The 20,038-nt window shown below is 41.9% G+C and overlaps 1 protein-coding gene across 7 annotated transcripts in view; it reads left to right on the plus strand.

Moving 5' to 3' along the window:
* ATXN7 (ataxin 7) overlaps positions 1-11,337 on the plus strand; it is a 101,548-nt gene extending 90,211 nt beyond the window's left edge. For all 7 annotated transcript variants that reach the window (XM_077822481.1, XM_077822482.1, XM_077822483.1 and 4 more), the window contains 4 exons: positions 1,343-1,541; positions 2,654-2,775; positions 4,032-4,971; positions 7,443-11,337. In XM_077822481.1, the coding sequence (XP_077678607.1) occupies positions 1,343-1,541; positions 2,654-2,775; positions 4,032-4,971; positions 7,443-7,460 (1,279 nt within the window). In that variant the 3' untranslated portion in view covers positions 7,461-11,337. The remainder of the gene's footprint in view (positions 1-1,342; positions 1,542-2,653; positions 2,776-4,031; positions 4,972-7,442) is intronic.
* The last annotated feature ends 8,701 nt before the right edge of the window (positions 11,338-20,038 follow it).

Raw genomic sequence — 20,038 nt, forward strand, 5'->3', positions numbered from 1 at the left:
TCTCTCAAAAATTCCACACTGGATCTTAGGCTATGTCAGGGGTCGGCAGCCTTTCGGAAGTGGTGTGCCGAGTCTTCATTTATTCACTCTAATTTAAGGTTTCGCGTGCCAGTCAGACATTTTAACGTTTTTAGAAGGTCTCTTTCTATAAGTCTATAATACGTAACTAAACTATTGTTGTATGTAAAGTAAATCAGGTTTTAAAAATATTTAAGAAGCTTCACTTAAAATTAAATTAAAAGGCAGAGCCCCCCGGACCGGTGGCCAGGACCCGGGCAGTGTGAGTGCCACTGAAAATCCGCCCGCGTGCCATAGCTTGCCGACCCCTGGGCTATGTCTACACTGCCCCGTAGTGTAGACATAGCCTTCCTTAGTCTTAGGTGAGCTGTATCTCCTGCCCTTCTAACATGAGGCCATGATGGGTGGCCCAGGGAGGTAAATGCTGGCTTGAGTAAATGAAAACCAGAAGCTCCATTCTATAGCAGCTATTCAGTGTTGGTGCTCCAGCAAGGTGGACGTGGATAAATAGAAATGGGATTTAGGAGTACAGAGGAGAAGGAAGTGAATGCAAAATGAAGAAGTTGTTGCAACAGTAAATTAATTTAAGGCACCCAGTTTAGCAGTGCCTCTGGATCCAGTATAGCAGTAAGTCAGGATGGTGTGAAGGCGATATCTTTGTTTAATGAGCTTTTAAAAATACCCAGCAGTTTCTGGAGTGGAGAAAAAGAAGGGACGACCGCAAATGGAGTGGTTGGGACTGGCTGGTGGAAGTGGTTGGGGACTGGGAGTTGGGACTAGACTACTGGTTTTATTTCTGGCTCTGTTACTTACTTGCTGAGTGGCCTTGAAAAGCCACTTTAACCTTTCTAAAAAAGAACAGGAGGACTTGGGGCACCTTAGAGACTAACACATTTATCTGAGCATAAGCTTTCGTGAGCTACAGCTCACTTCATCCGATGCATCCGATGAAGTGAGCTGTAGCTCACGAAAGCTTATGCTCAGATAAATGTGTTAGTCTCTAAGGTGCCCCAAGTCCTCCTGTTCTTTTTTGCGGATACAGACTAACACGGCTGCTACTCTGAAACCTTTAATCTTTCTGTCTCTCAGTGTGCCCATCTGCAAAATGGATATAATGATTCCTCCTTTTCCTGGAGAGTTGTGAGACGTAATTGTTAAAAGAATTCTGAGATACTGGTATTATGACAGAAAGGAAAACGTGGAAAACCTGGTTTTGAAAAAAAAGCACCTTTCTATACAAGCAAAAAATTCCAGGCATAATAAGTAATTCCTGCTAATGTAGCCTTTGTTCAGTAATACCTTTTCCGTGTATTTACTTGTCCAGGCCTCCAGGCTGTCCAACCCAGTACAGCGGAAATGCCCCTAGTGACTCTCTTTCGGTCCATGAATCTCCACACCCTCCGTTGCCTGCAGCTGAGCCAGCATGTCGTTTATCCAGTGATGAGGGAGAGTGTGATGAAAAAGAGGAACACGTTGAAAAACTGGATTGTCGTTATTCAGGTCATCATCCTCAGCCCGCCGCTGTATGTTGTACATCCTTTACTGGTTCTGAATTTGTGAACAAATTGATTACGGTTTTTCAGTGTATTTTTTGGTGGGTTTGCTAAAATGTTCTCATGCCACAGGAAAATGTGTTTGTTACAGAATAGGCAGGAAGGGTTTAATCATAATTGTCAGAGTAAATGTGCTATGAGAACACATTCTGAGATATCTCCACTGTAACATAAGAGAAATCAAAATGCCACAAATATTGGAGGTGGAAGTGGAAACTTTCTGAAATGTTTTGAGAAAAGGGTAGCTGTGAAACCGGTACATGCAAAATAGTGGTATGGTGTAATAACACTTTCAGTATTCTATCTGTTTTTAAATCACGAGGCTAGCCTTAGTTTTGCATAGAAATAATGGCTTGCAGTAACCTGGCTGCATGTGAAAATCTTGGCAGCAGTTGGTACGTGTGGCATACTTTCATTTCCAAAAGCAAAAAAAAAAAAAAAAAAAAAAAATTCACTAAAATATTTGGGCATGTGATGTAATTTAACTCCTAGATCTTTCTTTTAGTGGAATCATTTAAAAACAGATTTTAAATGACTGCAAGCAATTTCTTATAGAGAGCTAACATATTTATTTAGATACGTAATGTACATCTTATCCTCATTGACTTCGAGAAAATTAAAAAAGCCAGTTCACCTAAAAACCAGCAGCTGTCTCCCAACAAGACTCGGCCTCAGTGCAAAAGAAGCTTCCCCATAAACCACAGGCCCCTCTCACATACACCTTACAGTATGGCCCGAATGTCAGAGCAAGTATGGGAATAGGTTGCAAACCTAATGGCCCCTCAGGAAAAAAAAAATCTACCACTTTCCCTCTCTCTCTAATCAAGGTGACTCCTATTAAAGGTGGCAGCATCTCAGAGAGAGAAAGATGGTCCTCCTTGCCAGTTGGGCCTGAGCTATTTGGGAATATATACTGAACATACTTTTTGGGCCATAAGGATCAAAGTCCTAATGTACGTTTGCTATCTTAGGTCCTTAGACTTTTCCTGTATATTATTGGTTTGTAATTAAGTGCGTTAATTTATTGTTTAGAGAGTTGTTATTAAAATTAGAAAACACCAAAATAAAATCTGTATTTTCAGTTTTGCACATTTGGTAGCCGGCAAATTGGAAGAGGTTATTACGTTTTTGATAAGCGGTGGAACCATATCCGATGTGCACTTAACTTCATGGTGGACAAGCATCTTAATTCACAGATGTGGAAGTGAGTAGAAATGAAAGGGTTTTTTTTAAATTATTATTCTTGCGATTGTACAAATAGATAACGCTTGAGAGAAAAATGGCTTTCCTGTTGTAATAATAATTCATTTAAGACATTTTAAGAATAAACTAAACCTTCTTATCACCTCTTTTTAAATTAGCACCTCCCAATAACACTGTAAATGTCAGCAATAGCTCCATTTAAACTGTCATCTGGAGAATAGGAGGGGATTGAGTTACACTCACCAGGAGACTATATTCTTTACTTTTCATAAAACTGTAGCCACAGATCTCCTGTCTTTGTATTCTTGGGCTGAGCTGAGAGTGGCTGGAACCTTTTTAAAGCAATATGACAGCTGACAACTTGTGCTTTCCTGTTGGACATGGAAATGAAATCTGTTGAGCAGTTTCTAAAAGTCTAGTGCCTCAAATCCTAATTATGGTTCGTTCTCAAACGCTGCTGTAGAGGGTGTTCGGTATCCGTTGTGGGGGACTTGGGAGCAGGAGTGTCACGAGCGCTTGGATTGTTTAATTGGGGCATTCGGTTTGAGTGCCGCTTGGTTGGATTGGATCCAGGTCCCATTTAGTCGTCGTTTCCCACTGCTCAAGCTATCCCAGAGCCAGTGATGGTGCTGGCTCCAGCCCAGTCACTAAAGCTGGTTGCACTGAGAGCAGGTCTTTTAGGGTCTTTTTCTCTATTCGCTTTCCTCTCCCCCTGGGGTCAGAAAGGCTCCTGGGGCACCTCACCTCAGAACAGGTGGTCCTGCTCTTCACCTCGCTACACAGCCCTCTTGGCGTCAGCGGAGAACTGTCCTGTCTGTAATTCCGAGGTCACTGCTTCAAGGCACTATGCCCCTAGCGACTTGTTGCATTTCCAGGGCTCAGGATCTAGGAGGCAGAGGGAACGTGGCGTAGAAGTCAATTGTAAAACTCTCAATGATTTCAGGAGAAGCAGAGTTAGGCCAACGCTGAGCACTTTTGAAATCTCACCCGGAAAAGCAGACAGTAATATTTAGGGAACTCCAGTTACAGATAAATAACCACGTATACATCCACCAAAGGAATAGGGTTACTAAGCAGTGCTTTACTTGTTTGCAGTGTAGTTGGGTTAATTTATCAAAATGTTTTAGGGTTTGATAAGGTTAGTATTTTTGCACTGAACAAATGCAAACAGAATTATTCTAATGCAGGACAGTTTCAGTCTGGTCACTGATGTCCGTGCACAAAGAACACTAACTGTTTCTTCTTTTTCTTTCCTAGGAAAATTCCCCCAGCATCTAGCAACGCTGCGTCTGTTCGTGCTCCGCATTGGACAAACTCGATGCCTGCGTCACAATATGGTGTCACTGCTGCAGGTTTCCTTTTACCCACCACGGTTATGTCATCACCAACACTGGTTTCTCCTTCCTGTACGTCTCTTCATAGTAAACCGGTCCCATCACACGGAACTACACTAAATGCCAATCCTTCTAATCTGGGTGCAGTGGACCCTGTCTGCAGTATGCAATCAAGACAAGTGTCTTCGTCCCCTTCAACACCTACAGTGCTTTCCTCCGTACCTTCACCTGTGCCCAGCAAACCTCAGAAATTGAAACCCAGCAAGTCTTTTAAACCTAAGGAATCCCCTGCTAGCAGTGCCAACTGTAACAGCACCAGCAGCAACAGCAGCAGCGGTGGCTCAGGAAAGAAGCGTAAAACCAGTTCCGTGCTGCTAGCACCTTCGTCTCATTCCACAGAGTCCTTTCGGAAAAACTGTGTGGTCAACTCTGGGACCTCTTATCATTCATCTCTGCCATCTTCATCGCACAGTGTTGGCCTCAATTGTATGACTAGCAAAGCTAACTCTGTTAGCCTCAAACATGACCAATCAGGGAGGGGCCCTCCTACTGGAAGCCCTGCAGAATCGATAAAAAGAATGAGTGTGATGATGAACAGTAGCGATTCCACTCTTTCCTTAGGGCCATTTGTTCATCAGTCCAGTGAACTGACTGTAAATTCACACAGCAGTTTTTCACATGCACACACTTCCCTGGACAAATTCATAGGAAAGAAAAGAAAGTGCTCACCTGGTTCAAGCAGCATAAACAGCAGCAAATCAAACAAGGTTGCCAAATTGCCATCGGTGAACAATGTTCATGCAAAACACACCAGTGCAATCACAGGAACACAGGGACTGATGAACAATTCTCTTCTTCATCAGGTATGACATTTTGTATTGAAGATATTTCACTGACGTAAGCTTGACAGATTAGCTTTAGAATCTATAGACTTCCACTGGTGACTGTACGTGGTTATACTGGTCATAGTCAGAGACTTTAAGGCCAGAAGGGACCCCTACAAGAGCTAGGTCGTGTCCTGTTACAGTATTTTAGGTTGACTAACTGATTCTAGATACTCTGTTAGCGAAAGGTGGATATCTATTTTCCAGTTCACTTTTTAACTATTTTTCAATGTGAATCTCTTGCTGTCGGATTATTGTTGGATTATTACAACATCTTTTTGAAAGTGTGGTTTTACTCTGAAAAGTTGCGTTATAAAAGTGGCATAATGGTGCCATAATTATTACCTAATAACTCCCAGATGAAATTCACTCACTTCACAAGTAAAAATATTTTTCCTGTGTGTCAGCCTTGCGAAATAAGACACGTATCTGAAAGTCAGCCTGGAATCTTTCTGACTTCCATATCCACAACAATAAGCATTCTGCAATCAGAACATAGTTACCCATTTTAATTGTAACTCAGCTGCAGTAAAACACAGCCCCCTCCCCCAGAGCTGTATTGACTGGCTGTGCAGTATTAACAGGAGATAAGAGTAGTTAAAAATTACTTTTGCTCATTTAAAACCAGCAGAAATTACAAGGAAAACACAAAGGGATCAGATCTTGTGAGTAAGTAGGGTCCTATTGTTATAGTTACTTCTCAAAATAGAACAACATTGAAATGAATGTGTTGTTTAAAAACTATTTTGCCGAGCATAGTGGGGTCATGAGGAGAGGAATGGGAAGTAACAGAAAAAATCAGATACCGCTGTTTTTCCTAAACTATGAGAAATAGGTTGGAAGATCACTTGAAGGAAAAGAGACTATTTAAAGGGAAAAAAATAGATTCAGAGAAGCTAGATCTGGAGAATATTTATTAGATCATCCGGATCCCTGACATTGTAAGATTGTTCCCCATGGTATGTTTTCTACTGTGTTTAAATATTGATGATGTCTTTCTATTTCCACCAATCCTACAAATCCCTACCCCTTTGCTTTTTTTCCACGCTGCTGTGGAAGTTCATATAACTGAAGTGTTAGGAACTCACAAAGGCCCATCTGTCACGGTTCCCTCCCCACTCTGAACTCTGGGGTACAGATGTGGGGACCCGCATGAAAGACCCCCTAAGCTTATTTCTACCAGCTTAGGTTAAAAGCTTCCCCAAGGCACAAATCCTTTCCTTGTCCTTGGATGGATTCTGCTGCCACCACCAAGTGATTTAGACAAAGATTCAGGAAAAGGACCACTTGGAGTTCCTATTTCCCCAAAATATCCCCCCAAGCCCATTCACCCCCCTTCCTGGGGAGGCTTGAGAATAACATACCAACCAATAGGTTAACCAAGTGAGCACAGACCAGACCCTTGGGTTTTTAGGACACTAAAAACCCATCAGGTTCTTAAAAGAAGAACTTTATTATAAAGAAAAAAGTAATAGAAGCACCTATAAAATGCACCTGTAAAATCAGGATGGAAGGTAATTTTACAGGGTAATAAGATTTAAAACACAGAGGATTCCCCTCTAGGCTCAACTTCAAAGTTACAAAAAGCAGGAATAAATCTCCCTCTTCGCATAGGGAAAATTCACAAGCTAAAACAAAAGATAATCTAACGCATTTCCTTGCTATTACTTACAATGTTTGTAATCTTAGATGCTTATTTCAGGTAGGATTTTAGGAGATGTTTTTTTCCTGCCCTGGTCCCTCTCTGTCCAAGAGAGAACAACAAAGAAAGCACAAACAAAACCTCCCCCCACAGATTTGAAAGGATCTTCTTCCCTTATTGGTCCTTTTGGTCGGGTGCCAACCAGATTATTTGAGCTTCTTAACCACTTACAGGTAAAGGAGAGATTTTATGCTACCCTTAGCTGTATGTTTATGATACCATCTTGGACAGGTCTCTGAATTTTCACTCTCCTCCAAAGAACAGGTCTATCATTGCTGTTGTACGCTGACTAGTGTACATACTGTATAGGAAGAAGAAATGCCTATCTATGGATAATACGGCTCAGCCATCATTGCTCTAAGAACTTTCACTTTTGGTACTTCCTGACAGTTTTCATTTAACTGAGCAACCTAATGGGGGGAAAAAGCTACTTCTGAAATAATGAAATTGAATGTATACGTTTAAGAAATGAGGAAAGCCACACCTTAGTGCTTCTGATTGTTGTTGTCATGACTACGATACCAGTTAGCCATTTCGGAGTGTAATTGGAGAGCACAATTACTTGGGAAGGCAGAAACTTTAGAATTCCAGATGCAAACAAGCCGACTGGCTGTTAATAATGCTACCTGGTGCCTTGTAACTCCCTCTGACGTGTTCTCTTGCTGTCCAGAAAGGTCCTGCCTGATGTGGCCTTTACTATATCTATTACGACATGCTTGCTTACACAGCTTTCTTTTTTGTTTGAAAGCCAAAGGCACGTCCTTGATAGCTGAATATACCGTGGTGAGAAAAGAACTGGACAACGTTCACTATAAGCAAAACCTCCATCTGGAATTCTGGACTCCAAGATGCCTTTGAGTTATCCCAGCTTCCCATGGTCCTCAGGTGTGGAAATCTACTGGACTGTGATTCAAACAAGGAATTTCCCTGAAGCCATGTCTGTAGCAGTGAATATTATAAATGGACACTGGATGAAGTTCAGCCACATAATTGCTCTTACCAGTGTTAACAGTGGTCTGGACTGCTTGCTACAAATCTGTGAGATTTTGCCTACAGGAGTACATCATCTTGCCACTATCTGACATAGATTGGCTGGCAAAAGAATGTTTGGGGACAACCATTACTGTGGACTCTTTATGCTGATGGTGTCTTTTGTAGGTTATTAGCCACCCAATAGGCGCTGTCAATTGAAAGAACCCCTGCAGCGGGGGTACAATGTGTTAGGCACATTGAAAAGAAGCCCTCAAGAAAGGAATATGGCTTTAGTGTTTTTATAGCAGTGTTCCTTTCATGGAACACAAAAATAGCACAATTCAGAAACTAAATAGTCTGTGTTTTGCCCAGCCTTTTGCAAGTAATTTGGGATAAGAAGCTGTCAGGAGTTTCAAAATGTTTTAAAAACTTGTTTGAGGCCATTGCTCAAAAAACAAATATAAAAATAATGTTGTACTTGCCTGATGGAAAAGCAATTATTATTTTGAATAAGATTCTATTGCAAAAGAAAGTAAAAATTGTTAATTCCTTTTGATGAAGGAAATCCGAATGCAAAAGTATCAGATCAACAAAGGCAAATAACCTAAACTATTCCCAAAGAACATATTTTTTGACCTATACTGTATACCAGAAGCCTTTGTTACTTTAAAGAAGAACTCTACTAGTTGATTTAGGTTGGTTGTACCTTCCGGCCTGTAAAAACAGCCCTTTTAAAACTAAATATTTAAAGATTTTTCTGAAAGATTTTCAGTTAGTTTATGCCTTGTTCTTGTAATCAAATCATTAACACTTGTCATGCTTTCAGCTACCCACAATAAAATATTTCAGAATGCTGTACTAGATGCTAGTTAGCAACTGAGTCCAGCTTTAAGTGCACCTGGATGGGTTACTATCATCTTTTTCTCAGATACAGATGTTTTCTGAATAAAAGGGACTATACTATGTTACAGTCCAGACAGTCAGTTTTCATGAGAGATTTTATCTTGTTTTAAAACATCTCAAAAATGAAATCCTTTAAAGGGCTTTTGCATTATTACAATATCATTGATTTGGATATTTTCAGTAAGCTTTTTAACAGTGAATTTTGAGACTTTACTTGAACCTTCATTAAGGGGTGAAGTAAAGGAAAACAATTTCTAAATCAAGAATATACTCTTTTGCCTTAAAGGGGCACCAGATATTGCTGAGATCAGACAATCTGAGCCTATCAAATTATTCACACAGTCCAGCCGCCTTCTCCCCATTTTGGTGGCGCATCGTACATCAGGGATTCTCAAGCCACTAAGAGCAGCAGGTGCTTGGTTGGTTACCTGTTCACGTTTCCGAGTTAACATGAACTTGCTGCAGAATTATGATGTACCGCAAAACAACAGCAAGCCTCTATGCAGACACTTTAGCTTTGAGCTTATACAAAAGGTCACCAAGAAAAAACACTTCAGACGTTTATTATGCAAACATAAACTAACTGTATTTCAGGAACAAAAAGCTGAAGATGTAATACGATGTCCAACTGAAAAGATTGTTTCCTGCACGGTGGGTGTGAAATTCTGGCGCCATGGAAGTCAGTGGTGCCAAGCATTCACTCTTACGTGTTTCAGTCACAAGTGCAATTTGGTTGGAAAGACTTACATTTCAGGCAAATAGAAATGTATATTAATCAACCTTTGTGGCTTTAAGTGATGGAACATCTTTAGTTGTGTAAAGATTATGTTGATCTGAAAGCATAATGGAAAGTCAAAGCTCATTCAAAACCATGCAGACATTTGAAAGTTAGTATTTAATCACGGTGCTTCATGTAGGGCCGGGTTTTAACTACATCTGCATCAGGGCTCGTAGTTTTAATCTATTGGGACGAGGAAGTGAGGCCATCTTAAATTTCGTCTGCCCTTGAGTACAGACCTGCTTAAATATTACAGGTTAGATCTTGGTTCTAAACAGAACACTGTTCCTGAAGCTTTTATTGTCTCTCATAATTCTTACTGTAAATAATTAAGGAAGCTTAAAATTAATTTACCTTGCAAAATTGAATTTGTAGTGGCTGGGTTCTTTCTAGACAGTTTTTCGTAGTAATTTAAGAGAGACAATTTTTATAGGCTTTCCAACTTCTCCTTAGGACTCCTGCAGTTTTCTTAACCTAAAATATTGCTGCAATGATGAACAAAGAATTATACAAAAAACCTACTTTTGTATCTTTATTTTGGAATTTCTTGTTCTATTATAAATATTGAAGTATCCCTATTTCAGAAGACATATTTTGTTAATTGATTGTACATATTTAAATATGTATTTTTGCACAGGTCTTTTTTTCTTATATCCAGTTTTGGTACAATTGAGATCATCTAGTATTTATTTATTAATTAATTAAAAATAGCAAATACCTTTTTTATAATTTGAAGTGGTTCACTGCCAAGCTAATAGTAACATGCCTACTTTGCAAATTAAGGGATGCCTTTGTTTTGTGAAATTTGTGTCCCTTTTAGTGTCTTGGGAGTGGATACATACAAACTAACGCCAAGATCCTGCAATTGGATCCATGCAGAGGTCCGCCGCAAGAATCTGATTGCAGGATCAGGGCCTAAATGGTCTAGATGGCATTGCTAATCAGTTGTCTGATTCCCGGAAGACTACATTTAGTTAAGTGACACTCTGCTTCTCTTTTTTTAGGATGTGTGTTTGTGTGTGTGAGTGTGTGCGTGCGCATTTGTATGGGTCTCATGTGGTTTAAAACTAATGGAAAAACTGAAAGTGCCTGATATAACTAGTTTTAAGCTTGGACTGTTTAGACAGCTTCTCCTTAAAAGACTTGAATGTTCAGTTGAAATTTTGGAGCTTGCTTTTTCCACCTATGTATTTCTAAAATTTTAATTAGAAGGGGTTCAAAAAACAAAAATGACTGATGCTGGTGATTTTTGTAAAGCATTTTAAATAGAATAACTTGTTTTGAAACAAGCCCATTAATAATGCATCTCAAAATAATGCCAAGGGTTACATACTTTTTTCAAACGGAAATTTACAGAACTGTCCCTTTTTTTGGTTATTCATTCGTAAACGATCTAGTTTAGAAAAAGAGAATGTTTAAACTATTTTGTATTCCAGAAAAAAAAACAAAAAACAAAAAAAAACAGATAAGTACCTCTTAAAACCATTTAAAAAAATGTGTGATTTTCAAATGTCATTTCTAAGGCAGTTGTCTTCCTCTAAGAGTTCTCTTGCCAAGGAATCTCTGTGGTCTGTCACTCATCCTGTCCTGGGGGAGGGAATCGGGCTTGAAAAATTCTTAACTTTTCACTGTTGAGCAGAAAATCATTTTTACATTTTGTGTGAAATATTTTATGTTTTAAAGAAAATTTTAAAATGAGCACTACATAATGTCAAAGTGAATGTAGGCCTCGAAAGTATCTTGCTCAGTGTTGAGCCTGGTTCTAAAAAGCAATCTCCTGTGTAAAACGTGTGAATAGTTTGATAATTTGTATACATAATCAAGAGCATCTGATCAGCTGAACTTTGTGTTGGCTGCTGTATAGTACATGAACAAATGTCATGGGATAGAAAAATTACTTTGGATATTTAAAAGAAAAATAAATATATAGTCTATTTGTTTTGTAACAAGTTTCTGTAAATAAAATAATTTATACTATTTATAAGAAAAAGGTGTGCTTTGCTTCATGAAGAGAATTAGTTTGTTGAACAAACAGATGTTACTAACCAAGGCAATACAATTAGGATTTTTCAATAAATGAGTTTGGTTGCATGAAATACATTATATGTTTCTGCTTCATTATAGTACCAAGCAAAACAATTTAGCATTGAAGGCAGACATCCATATTGATGCCTCAGTGAACTAATTTCAGAGAATTACTTTGGGTCAGATTCTGCCAGCCCTTACCCTCGTGTACATGAGGCTGGTAGCATCTGATCCTTTAAAAAGTACAACCTTGTTTGCTTTGGTATATTCCTGAGAAGAGTCTAAGTACTTTTCCCAGTTCCCAGAAAGTTTGATTATTTAAGATTCTTATTTTATGGAGGGTAAGTAGAATGATTGGAAGAAGCTTTTTAATATTTCTGTTTTGAAATACAAAATGCAGTGTGTTGAACAATATTCCTTTATTTTAAAAATACGTTTCTGCCATGAAAAAATACAGAAAGATACCAGGGCGTAGGGTTACCAGAATATAGTTCATCACTTCACTTCACAGGCATGGAATAATGTGTGACAGAACTCTGATTTTATCAGCATACCTAATTCATAGAACATTAATCAATAGAAATGGCCTCCGAAATAGGATCTGGCACTCCTTGTTCAGGCAAATCTCCCATTGATGGTGATGAGAATTTGCCTGAGTGAGCAGTTCCGTATCCCACTCAATATCTAAAGCCCTGATCCTACAAGCTGATCAGTGGATGGACTCAGATGGAGACCTGTGGGGCTGGTCCACCCACATGGGTCAGTTTGCAGGACTGGGGCTTAAGTTTTGGTCCAAGTCTCGTTAGTAATGTGGTGCTTCATGGTTCCATTAAGTAGCAGTAATGGTGTCTGTCATTTTTATAGCACAAAAGGAAGAATTTTTTCCAACTTTTCTTTTAAAAGGAGTATCTGACACAAAAGCTATCCCTTTGTGTTTGGGAAGGAGGGTTCCCACTTTGGTATTTTTTAAATGTTTTGTTCGCAGTTTATTATGTAGGCTTCAGTAGTGACTCTTAGGACAAAGGATGCATTGAGTTGCTCAGGTGAAATGGGATTTATAGCCCTCTCTTAGACACAAAACAGCTCTTTATAACCAAAATTACACCAGTTCCAAGGTAAAGATTTTATTTTCTGGCAAGTCACCAGTTCATCCATCTAGCAGTTGAAGAGTTAAATGTTTCTGATGACATTCTTTGGAACTCGTTGCTGGAGTTTGTCGTTTCAGATTCCTTCCAACTTACAAATCGCTTGCTTACAAAATGCAAATGTTAGCTGGCGTGCTAAGCTCGAACCAATGGCACGAACTGGCCAGGGAAGGGGCATTCATTTGGGAAGGTCCACGTTCTATTTTAAGTGATGATCTGTGGGTTATACAGTGAAGGCTTCAGGCTCCCCTCAGGCCACAATGATTCTCCCCTTAGGGGCAACAGGATGTTTGCTCAAAGGTTAAGTGTAAAATTTGCTCCTTGTGGTGTTCCCATTATTTATTATTGCCTTTGAGTCCCGCTCAGTAGCACTCAGTGAGAAAATACACACTCCTTTAGTACCCACCACTACCTCTAACCTTTGTGTCTCTTCCTTCCGCCGTCTCCTTTCTGCTTCTCACCTTTTTCCCTGTCTCAGTTTCTCCTCTCTTCTTCCCTCTGCGTTTCCTTTCCGGTAGGTATTTCCAGTTGTCACCTCCCCATAGGCTTCACTCCCTTCTATAGGCGAAGATAATCAGCAAGACAGTAGTTAATGTTGATACTGAAGTTTCATCACTGGGCTTTAGAGATGGCTGGCCCATGAGATGTTCGCAAGACAGGGGAGTTTGCGACTCAGCTACTGTTTCAGGCTGGCTGCAGACAGCAAGAGGCTGCTTTGGCAGCTGCATTCAGTTCACAGTTAGAAGGTTATCTTGGCATTTTATTTTACTTTTTAAAGATAGGATTATGGGCATCATCCCTCACGTACCCTGGAAATTGATGGGTGACTAGTGTATGAAATGTCTGCTCTTAAGAGAGAAAAGAAGATGCCTCAAAGCTCCCCATAAGCAGGGTGCATCAAACGCAGGATAGGCACCATCCAATATGGTGCCACTTCCCACGATGTACTGAAGTGCGGGGGGGGTGATGTCTTTCTTGTGTATCTTAGCTTCTGCTTGCCTAAATCTTGGTAGGCCTCAGTGGATGAGGTGTCCCATGAGGAGCTTCCTAGGGTGCCCAAAGCATGTAGGATGGAACCCCCGGGATGGGGTACATAGATACGGTTAAGGAGCAATTCAGGGCTCAAGGGGTCCTACCTGGTCTATCTCGAGGAGTTCAAAGGAGAGCCAGACAGCTCAGTAAGGGGGGCCAAATAGCAGATAGGATAGGGGGATCTAACCTGAGATCTCTTGAGTAAGGGTACAGCAGGAGCCCTTGCTGCAGGGGTCTGCATGCAGCAGCAACCTCAGGTCCCAGAGGGGTGACTAGCTTATCCTTAAGGAACCCTCCCCTTGGATTGGCTCTGGGACTGTGGCCATGCCCTGGACTGGGAAAGTGTTAGGAAGTGGCCCAGGGAACAGCCTCAGAGTCCTGCTGGATGCTTGGTATTGCTGCTACTGATAGACCCCTGGATTGGACCCAGTCTTTCCTATCAACCAACCAGGAAGGGGGCACAGACCCTATCTCCCACCCTCCTGGAGAGAAGGGGGGATAGAGATATTGTCCTCCCTGAGGCAAGGGTGTGCAGCCCACAGGGGCCCAGAGGAGGGCTGAAAACTTCCTTCTGGGGGGATACCTATGGATGTAGATATCGTGTTGGACTGTCACCCTGGAAGGGGGTGACTCCACTGGTCGCCTGGCCAAAGGACTGAGTCACTAATTACCATAAGAGGGACCGCCACAGCATTGGAGTCACTGCTCGCCAGGGACGCTGGAGACGGGAGAGCTGAGACTCAGTGACCTAACCACTAGGCAGCACCACAGGTAAGCCCAGCTCAGTCACACCACCTGAATTCCTAAAGCCCATAAAGAGCAGTTTCTCTTCTGCCCCTGCTCAGCGCCTGAGCAAGTTTTCCGCAGCAGAAAAGCCTGTAAAGTAGAGAAGTTTGGACCCAACAGATAACGTTCGCAATGTCTACCCTGCTGAAAACGGCCAGGCTGGATCAGACCAATGGTCCATCTAGCCCAGTATCCTGTCTTCTGACAGTGACAAATGCCAGATGCCTCAGAAAGAGTGAACAGAATTATCGAGTGATCCCTCCCACTATCCAGTCCCAGCTTCTGGCGGTTAGAAGCTAAGGGACACCCACAGCGTGGGGTTGCGTCCCTGATCATCTTGGCTAATAGCCATTGATGGACCTGTCCTCTGTGAACTTCACTGATTTTTTTTAACCCAGTTATACTTTTGGTCTTCGCAACATCCCCTGGCAATGAGTTCCACGGGTTGACTTTGCATTGTGTGAAGAATAAGGGGTAAATAACACTTCCCATACAGAGAAAAGTATTTGCGAATACAGACTAACACGGCTGTTACTCTGAAACTTCCCATACGGAATCCCTTTAAATGAGAACCAAGGCTGGTGGAGTGTTGGTATAACCCTAAGATGTCAATCTCCTCCCTGCTCAGTGTATTTCTGCTGCTTTCAGGATGGATTCAGATTCTGCAGAATATATAGAAAAAAAAGCAGCCCGAGCTCCTGGCCTGCAGCTGGAGAGCGCATAGCACAGCTCGGAGAGCGAGTGGAAAAGTGGCTGCAAGCCACAATGCTGGACCATCTGTGAACAGCAGAGCAGCAGGTAAACAAAGGGATTTCCTCAGCCACGGCCCAAAGGGAAAAGCAAGGTACCAACAGGCATTTGGGGATTGGAAGAAATGGGGATTCCACCTGGGAAAATACAACTGAACGAGGGCAGGAGTGAACATCCAAGCCACGCGTTTGGAAAGCAGAACTACCAAGAGCCTCCGGGGGCTACTGAAAGCGTGTTTGAGACAAACATGCAGTTTTCTACCAAGTAAGTGTTTCTGGGTTTGGTTTCGAGGGGCTGCACAGCCAGAGGAAGACCAGGAAGCTTTGTGTCCTTTGGTGAGCCTGCACCCTGAATACTCTATTTGGTTCTGGCTACATGCATGATGTCAGTGCATTGCAAAGAATTCAAAAAGCAACGCTGGTTGTGGTGGGATTGAGTTATGGAAAAATATGTGCCGTTGGGCCTGCGGATTACAAGGCTTTGGAAGGGTGTTAAAACCAAAGCATGAGAGAAAGTGTGTAAGGTGCTACCCATGCAACCAGGACAGAACTAGAAGTCATGGACATGAAGCAAAAGAATACTTACCCCAACCTCTGGGGCAGTGCAAGTTAGCTCCAGGTTAACCACCTGTGGCTGGCCCGTGCCAGCTGACGCGGGCTGTTTAATGGCAGTATAGACAGCTGGGTTTGGGCTGTAGCCCAGGCTTTGAGAGGTCCCAGAGCCTGGTCCTCAGCCCAAGCCTGAACATCTACACTGCCATTAAAAAAGCCCTGTGAGCCCACGTCAGCTGACACTGGCCAGCCGCGGGAATCTAAGCACAGAGTAGACAGACTCTACAAGGTCTTTTTTGTATTGTTAACTCCTTGACCACTGAGGAGTTTCTACAGCACCAGATATACTAAGAATTTGGGGAATGACTGGGGTGGGATTCTTGCAATCTTTGGACTTCATCTTTGCAGGAAGGCCTACTTTTATATTTGTACCACACACTGACATGAGCTAGAGCATCCCAGAACCCCTCCCTGTGATCATGTCTAGGACACAAACGTAAATACAATGGGAAGTGCACAGCCTGTGAATGTCCTGGCCCCTTCCCCTGCTGTTCGTTGACATTTGAAAAAATTGTACACCACCTTTATTTTCCTCATTCAGGTAAAAGGCATAAACCCTGGCTGCTCCCTCTGAATCCAGAGGCCAGGTGGACAAACATCTATTGGTGAGAGACAAGCTGCTGAGCTTACACAGAACTCTTCTTCAGGTCTTCTGTGAATCCAGACAGGCATGGCCTTCAACAAGTGTCATCTGGGCAGTGCACCAGGCCAAAATTTCTCTCCCTGCTCAGCGTCAACTATGACCGTGATCACTGCAGCACAGCTGGAAGCCCTGAGCAATCGCTGAAAGCCTGAGATCAGTCAGGTATGAACTCTCCTGACTCATTCCACCAGCTCTTGACCCTGCCATTAGCTCAGGGAGTGACAACTGAGAGGCAGTGTAGGTCAGAGCAAGCGATCTCCTGTGGAGAAAGGAGTAGGGAGCAGCAGGAATGAGGGTTGGGGATTTTTAAAGAGGGGAGGAATTAAAAGATGAGGCCATGTATGCTTGTCTTTAGTGCAATTAATGGTCCAGGGGATACGGTAATCACCCTGATTAAGCACCTTACTAGAACAAATTTATCCCAGACAGTTAAAAATAATCTTCCGTTTTGGCGGTTAGAACATGCGTTATTTATGCTCTGAATTGGCTCAGTGCTTTTTCACACAGCCGTGCAAATGAACTGTATGTTCTGAAGGCTTGCTTCATAAAGGGAACCTATTTTTGCAGTATCCTAACATTCTGCTCACTTTCATTTTGGCAGGAAAAAAAAAAAGATGTGACGTCTTCACAACCAGATTCACCACACAACATAAAGGCAGTTCCTCTAGGAGTCTAGGTATGGAACTGGGGGGTGGTATTACGGTGTACTGAGGATGATGTTTTAGTTTCTGCCCCTGTTCTTAACTGAGTTAAAATATCAGCAAGGACTTATGGGGGCATGTACTGTAACTCAATATCCATACGTTGCGGGTGTCTGTTCTCTTCCCTGTAGGGGTGAAATATGGATGTGAAAATATAAAAGCCAAGTTAGAATTTTAGTGAAAGTTTAATTCTGTGACAAAATGCAGGTTAACCCTACCGGGGGGGAAATGAAGAGGTAGAACTTGTGCTCCATTTAATTAGTCCCTGAAAACAGCTTTTGGAGCAATGTTCCTGTTGTATTAGCTTGAATTGTCAGACTGAAGCCTTAAACGGATTCACTTTGGCAGGTTCTACTTACAAGAGCTGTGTAAAAAAAAAAAAAAAAAAAAAGGGGGGGGGGGGGGAGGGTGATTGTCTCTTCCTTTGGAGAGGAGCCAACTCATGATGTCATCGGGTTTAGAGAAAGTCACATCAAAGCACTGTCAGCTATTTAAGGCCTGTTCAAATAGAACTATTGAGCAGGGGAAATTCATCTGTACCCCCAAAAGTTCTATAAAACACTCACCCCCCACCCTCAAAATCCCATTACTTGAGCCTCTGGCTCCTGCCACCTGTAGTGAGGTCTGGCAATGAGTGAATTAAAGGTAAAAAGATTGCTTATGGCCAGTCAGAACTAACCTGAAGGTATCACTACCAGCTTGCTACTTTTCATCTAATATACAACAAGTGCAGGTTAGGAAAAGAAGCAACCAGCTGTTCACAGCAATGAAAACAATCTGTGAGCCTCTGACTGAAATATTATATTAAAGGAAGGCTTGCTAATACAATGAAAAGAGAATCTGGATTCAAATTAAAACTCCAGCACTGTTAACACAGCAATTATTGTGAGAGCACCTACCACTGTCCCAACACATAATTAACTGCTTTAGCTGATGCCACAGCAACGAACTCTGAAAGCTCTCTTCCATTATTCATACTATGCGAGGCAAGTTAATGAAGATCAAGATCTTTTTAAACTGGGAATGTGCGTGAAATGTTTCATTTTTTAACAGTGCCCACACTGCTATTGCTTAGAAAAAGTTATGGGTGAGCTGGCCGCCTCCTCTTTCCCAACCAGCTGACTACAAACTCTGGAATTTGGGATGACCCAACTTCCTAGAGCATGCATTTCAGAACAATGCAGTGAAGAGCGATCTACAGTATCATGATATAAAACAACCCCTCATATGCAAAGCTTGTTGCTGAGGGTTCTAACCTCCACAGGCCAGCAAAGGGGTGTTAGGATATAGATATTCAGGCCTGTCTGTAAAGGCCTATACTCTAAGAATTTAGGTGCATTCTTATCAGTTAGCTAGTTCTACAGGTATAAAAGAGAGAATCAAAATCACTGTCTGACTGTATAAGGCCTTTTCTCACTTGACAGTCTGAAGCCCTGTTCTTAGGCTAAGGCCTTTGGCTAAGCAGCAGAGGCAGCCATAAGCTGGGAAGCGACCGGTCACATCCCAAACTAGTCTCATTGAAATAAGGTGCCATTGGGCTGTTAGGAATACAATCCTCTCCTGATAATGCCTGTCGCCTCCAGAGAAAGGGAAGTGCCTAGAAAATGTAAAAGGAAACTTAGTTTGATAGCATCCTGTCTGGCAAGAACTCACTTATCAATAGCCAGGATGTGAAATCCTCACTTCTGAGTTGTTCTGTCATTGTAGTCCTCATTTCTCTATTGTTTGTCTGTATAAACTGTCTGGTTCTGTGATTGTTTCTGTCTGCTGTATAATTAATTTTGCTGGGTGTAAACTAATTAAGGTGGTGGGATATAATTGGTTAAATAATCATGTTACAATATATTAGGACTGGTTAGTTAAATTTCAGGAAAATGATTGGTTAAGGTATAGCTAAACAGAACTCAAGTTTTACTATATAGTCTGCAGTCAATCAGGAAGTGGGGGGGGGGGGGGGAACAGGGACACAGGTAAGACTCTGTGGTGTCAGAGCTGGGAAGGGGGACACTAAGGAAGGAAACTGGAATCATGCTTGCTGGAAGTTCACCCCAATAAACACTGAATTGTTTGCACCTTTGGACTTCGGGTATTGTTGCTCTCTGTTCATGCGAGAAGGACCAGGGAAGTAAGCAGGTGAAGGAATAAGCCCCCTAACAAGGGGTAGTTACTCAGACATAGGGAGATGCCCAGACCCCCATGGCACATGGAGATCGAGTGTAATTATGGTCCTCTACACTCCATTCACCCGCACTCCCTTCCATACATCCCAGATAAGAGGTGTGACACCCATCAGAACACGTGTGACCATCTTCCCCAGCAATGAATGCAAGGTAAAAAGGTGTGGCTCCCAAGCGCTTCGCATCGAATTTCAGCTAATATCACTGCACTTGAGAGCTTTTCCTTTTTTAGAGAAAGCTTTCAGCCATCCAACTCAAGCAAGGATGGTGGCAGCAGCTGCTGGAGGCTCTTGTTAAGGACAAGATGTGTCACGGGGACAGCAGCAGCCTCCTGAACCAGAGTTAAATTGTCTTTCTCCACAGCGTGTGATTTATACTGTGGATTGATGTCTCAAATGGCATTAGCATCTCCCACTGTTTCATACCATAGTTCTGAAACTTGGAAATCTAACTCAGTGGTTAACCCCAACTGTAATGCTCAGATAATGTAACTGATCAATGCTCTTTACCACATATAGCATTAGTAGGCAGCTAGCAAATATACTATTTTCAGGGCAATGTTACTTTAATCAATTAAAGCTACAATCTATGTAACTAACAAAGCTGTCTCAATTCTGTACCATATTGGTTAGGGGGTGTGCTGCTGTATACCCTCTACTCTTTGTCTGTCAGTGTCTTTAGACTGTAATCCCTTTTGGATAGGGAATCTCTCTGTATAGTGCCTACCACCATGGGGCCCCAATCCCTATTGAAGCCTTTAGGTACTACAATAATGTAAAATTTCCTTCTACTGCTAAACTATCTAGGTTTCTTAGGCACAA

Source organism: Eretmochelys imbricata, chromosome 7 (genome assembly GCF_965152235.1).
Source record: "Eretmochelys imbricata isolate rEreImb1 chromosome 7, rEreImb1.hap1, whole genome shotgun sequence".
Classification (NCBI taxonomy): Eukaryota; Metazoa; Chordata; order Testudines; family Cheloniidae; genus Eretmochelys; species Eretmochelys imbricata.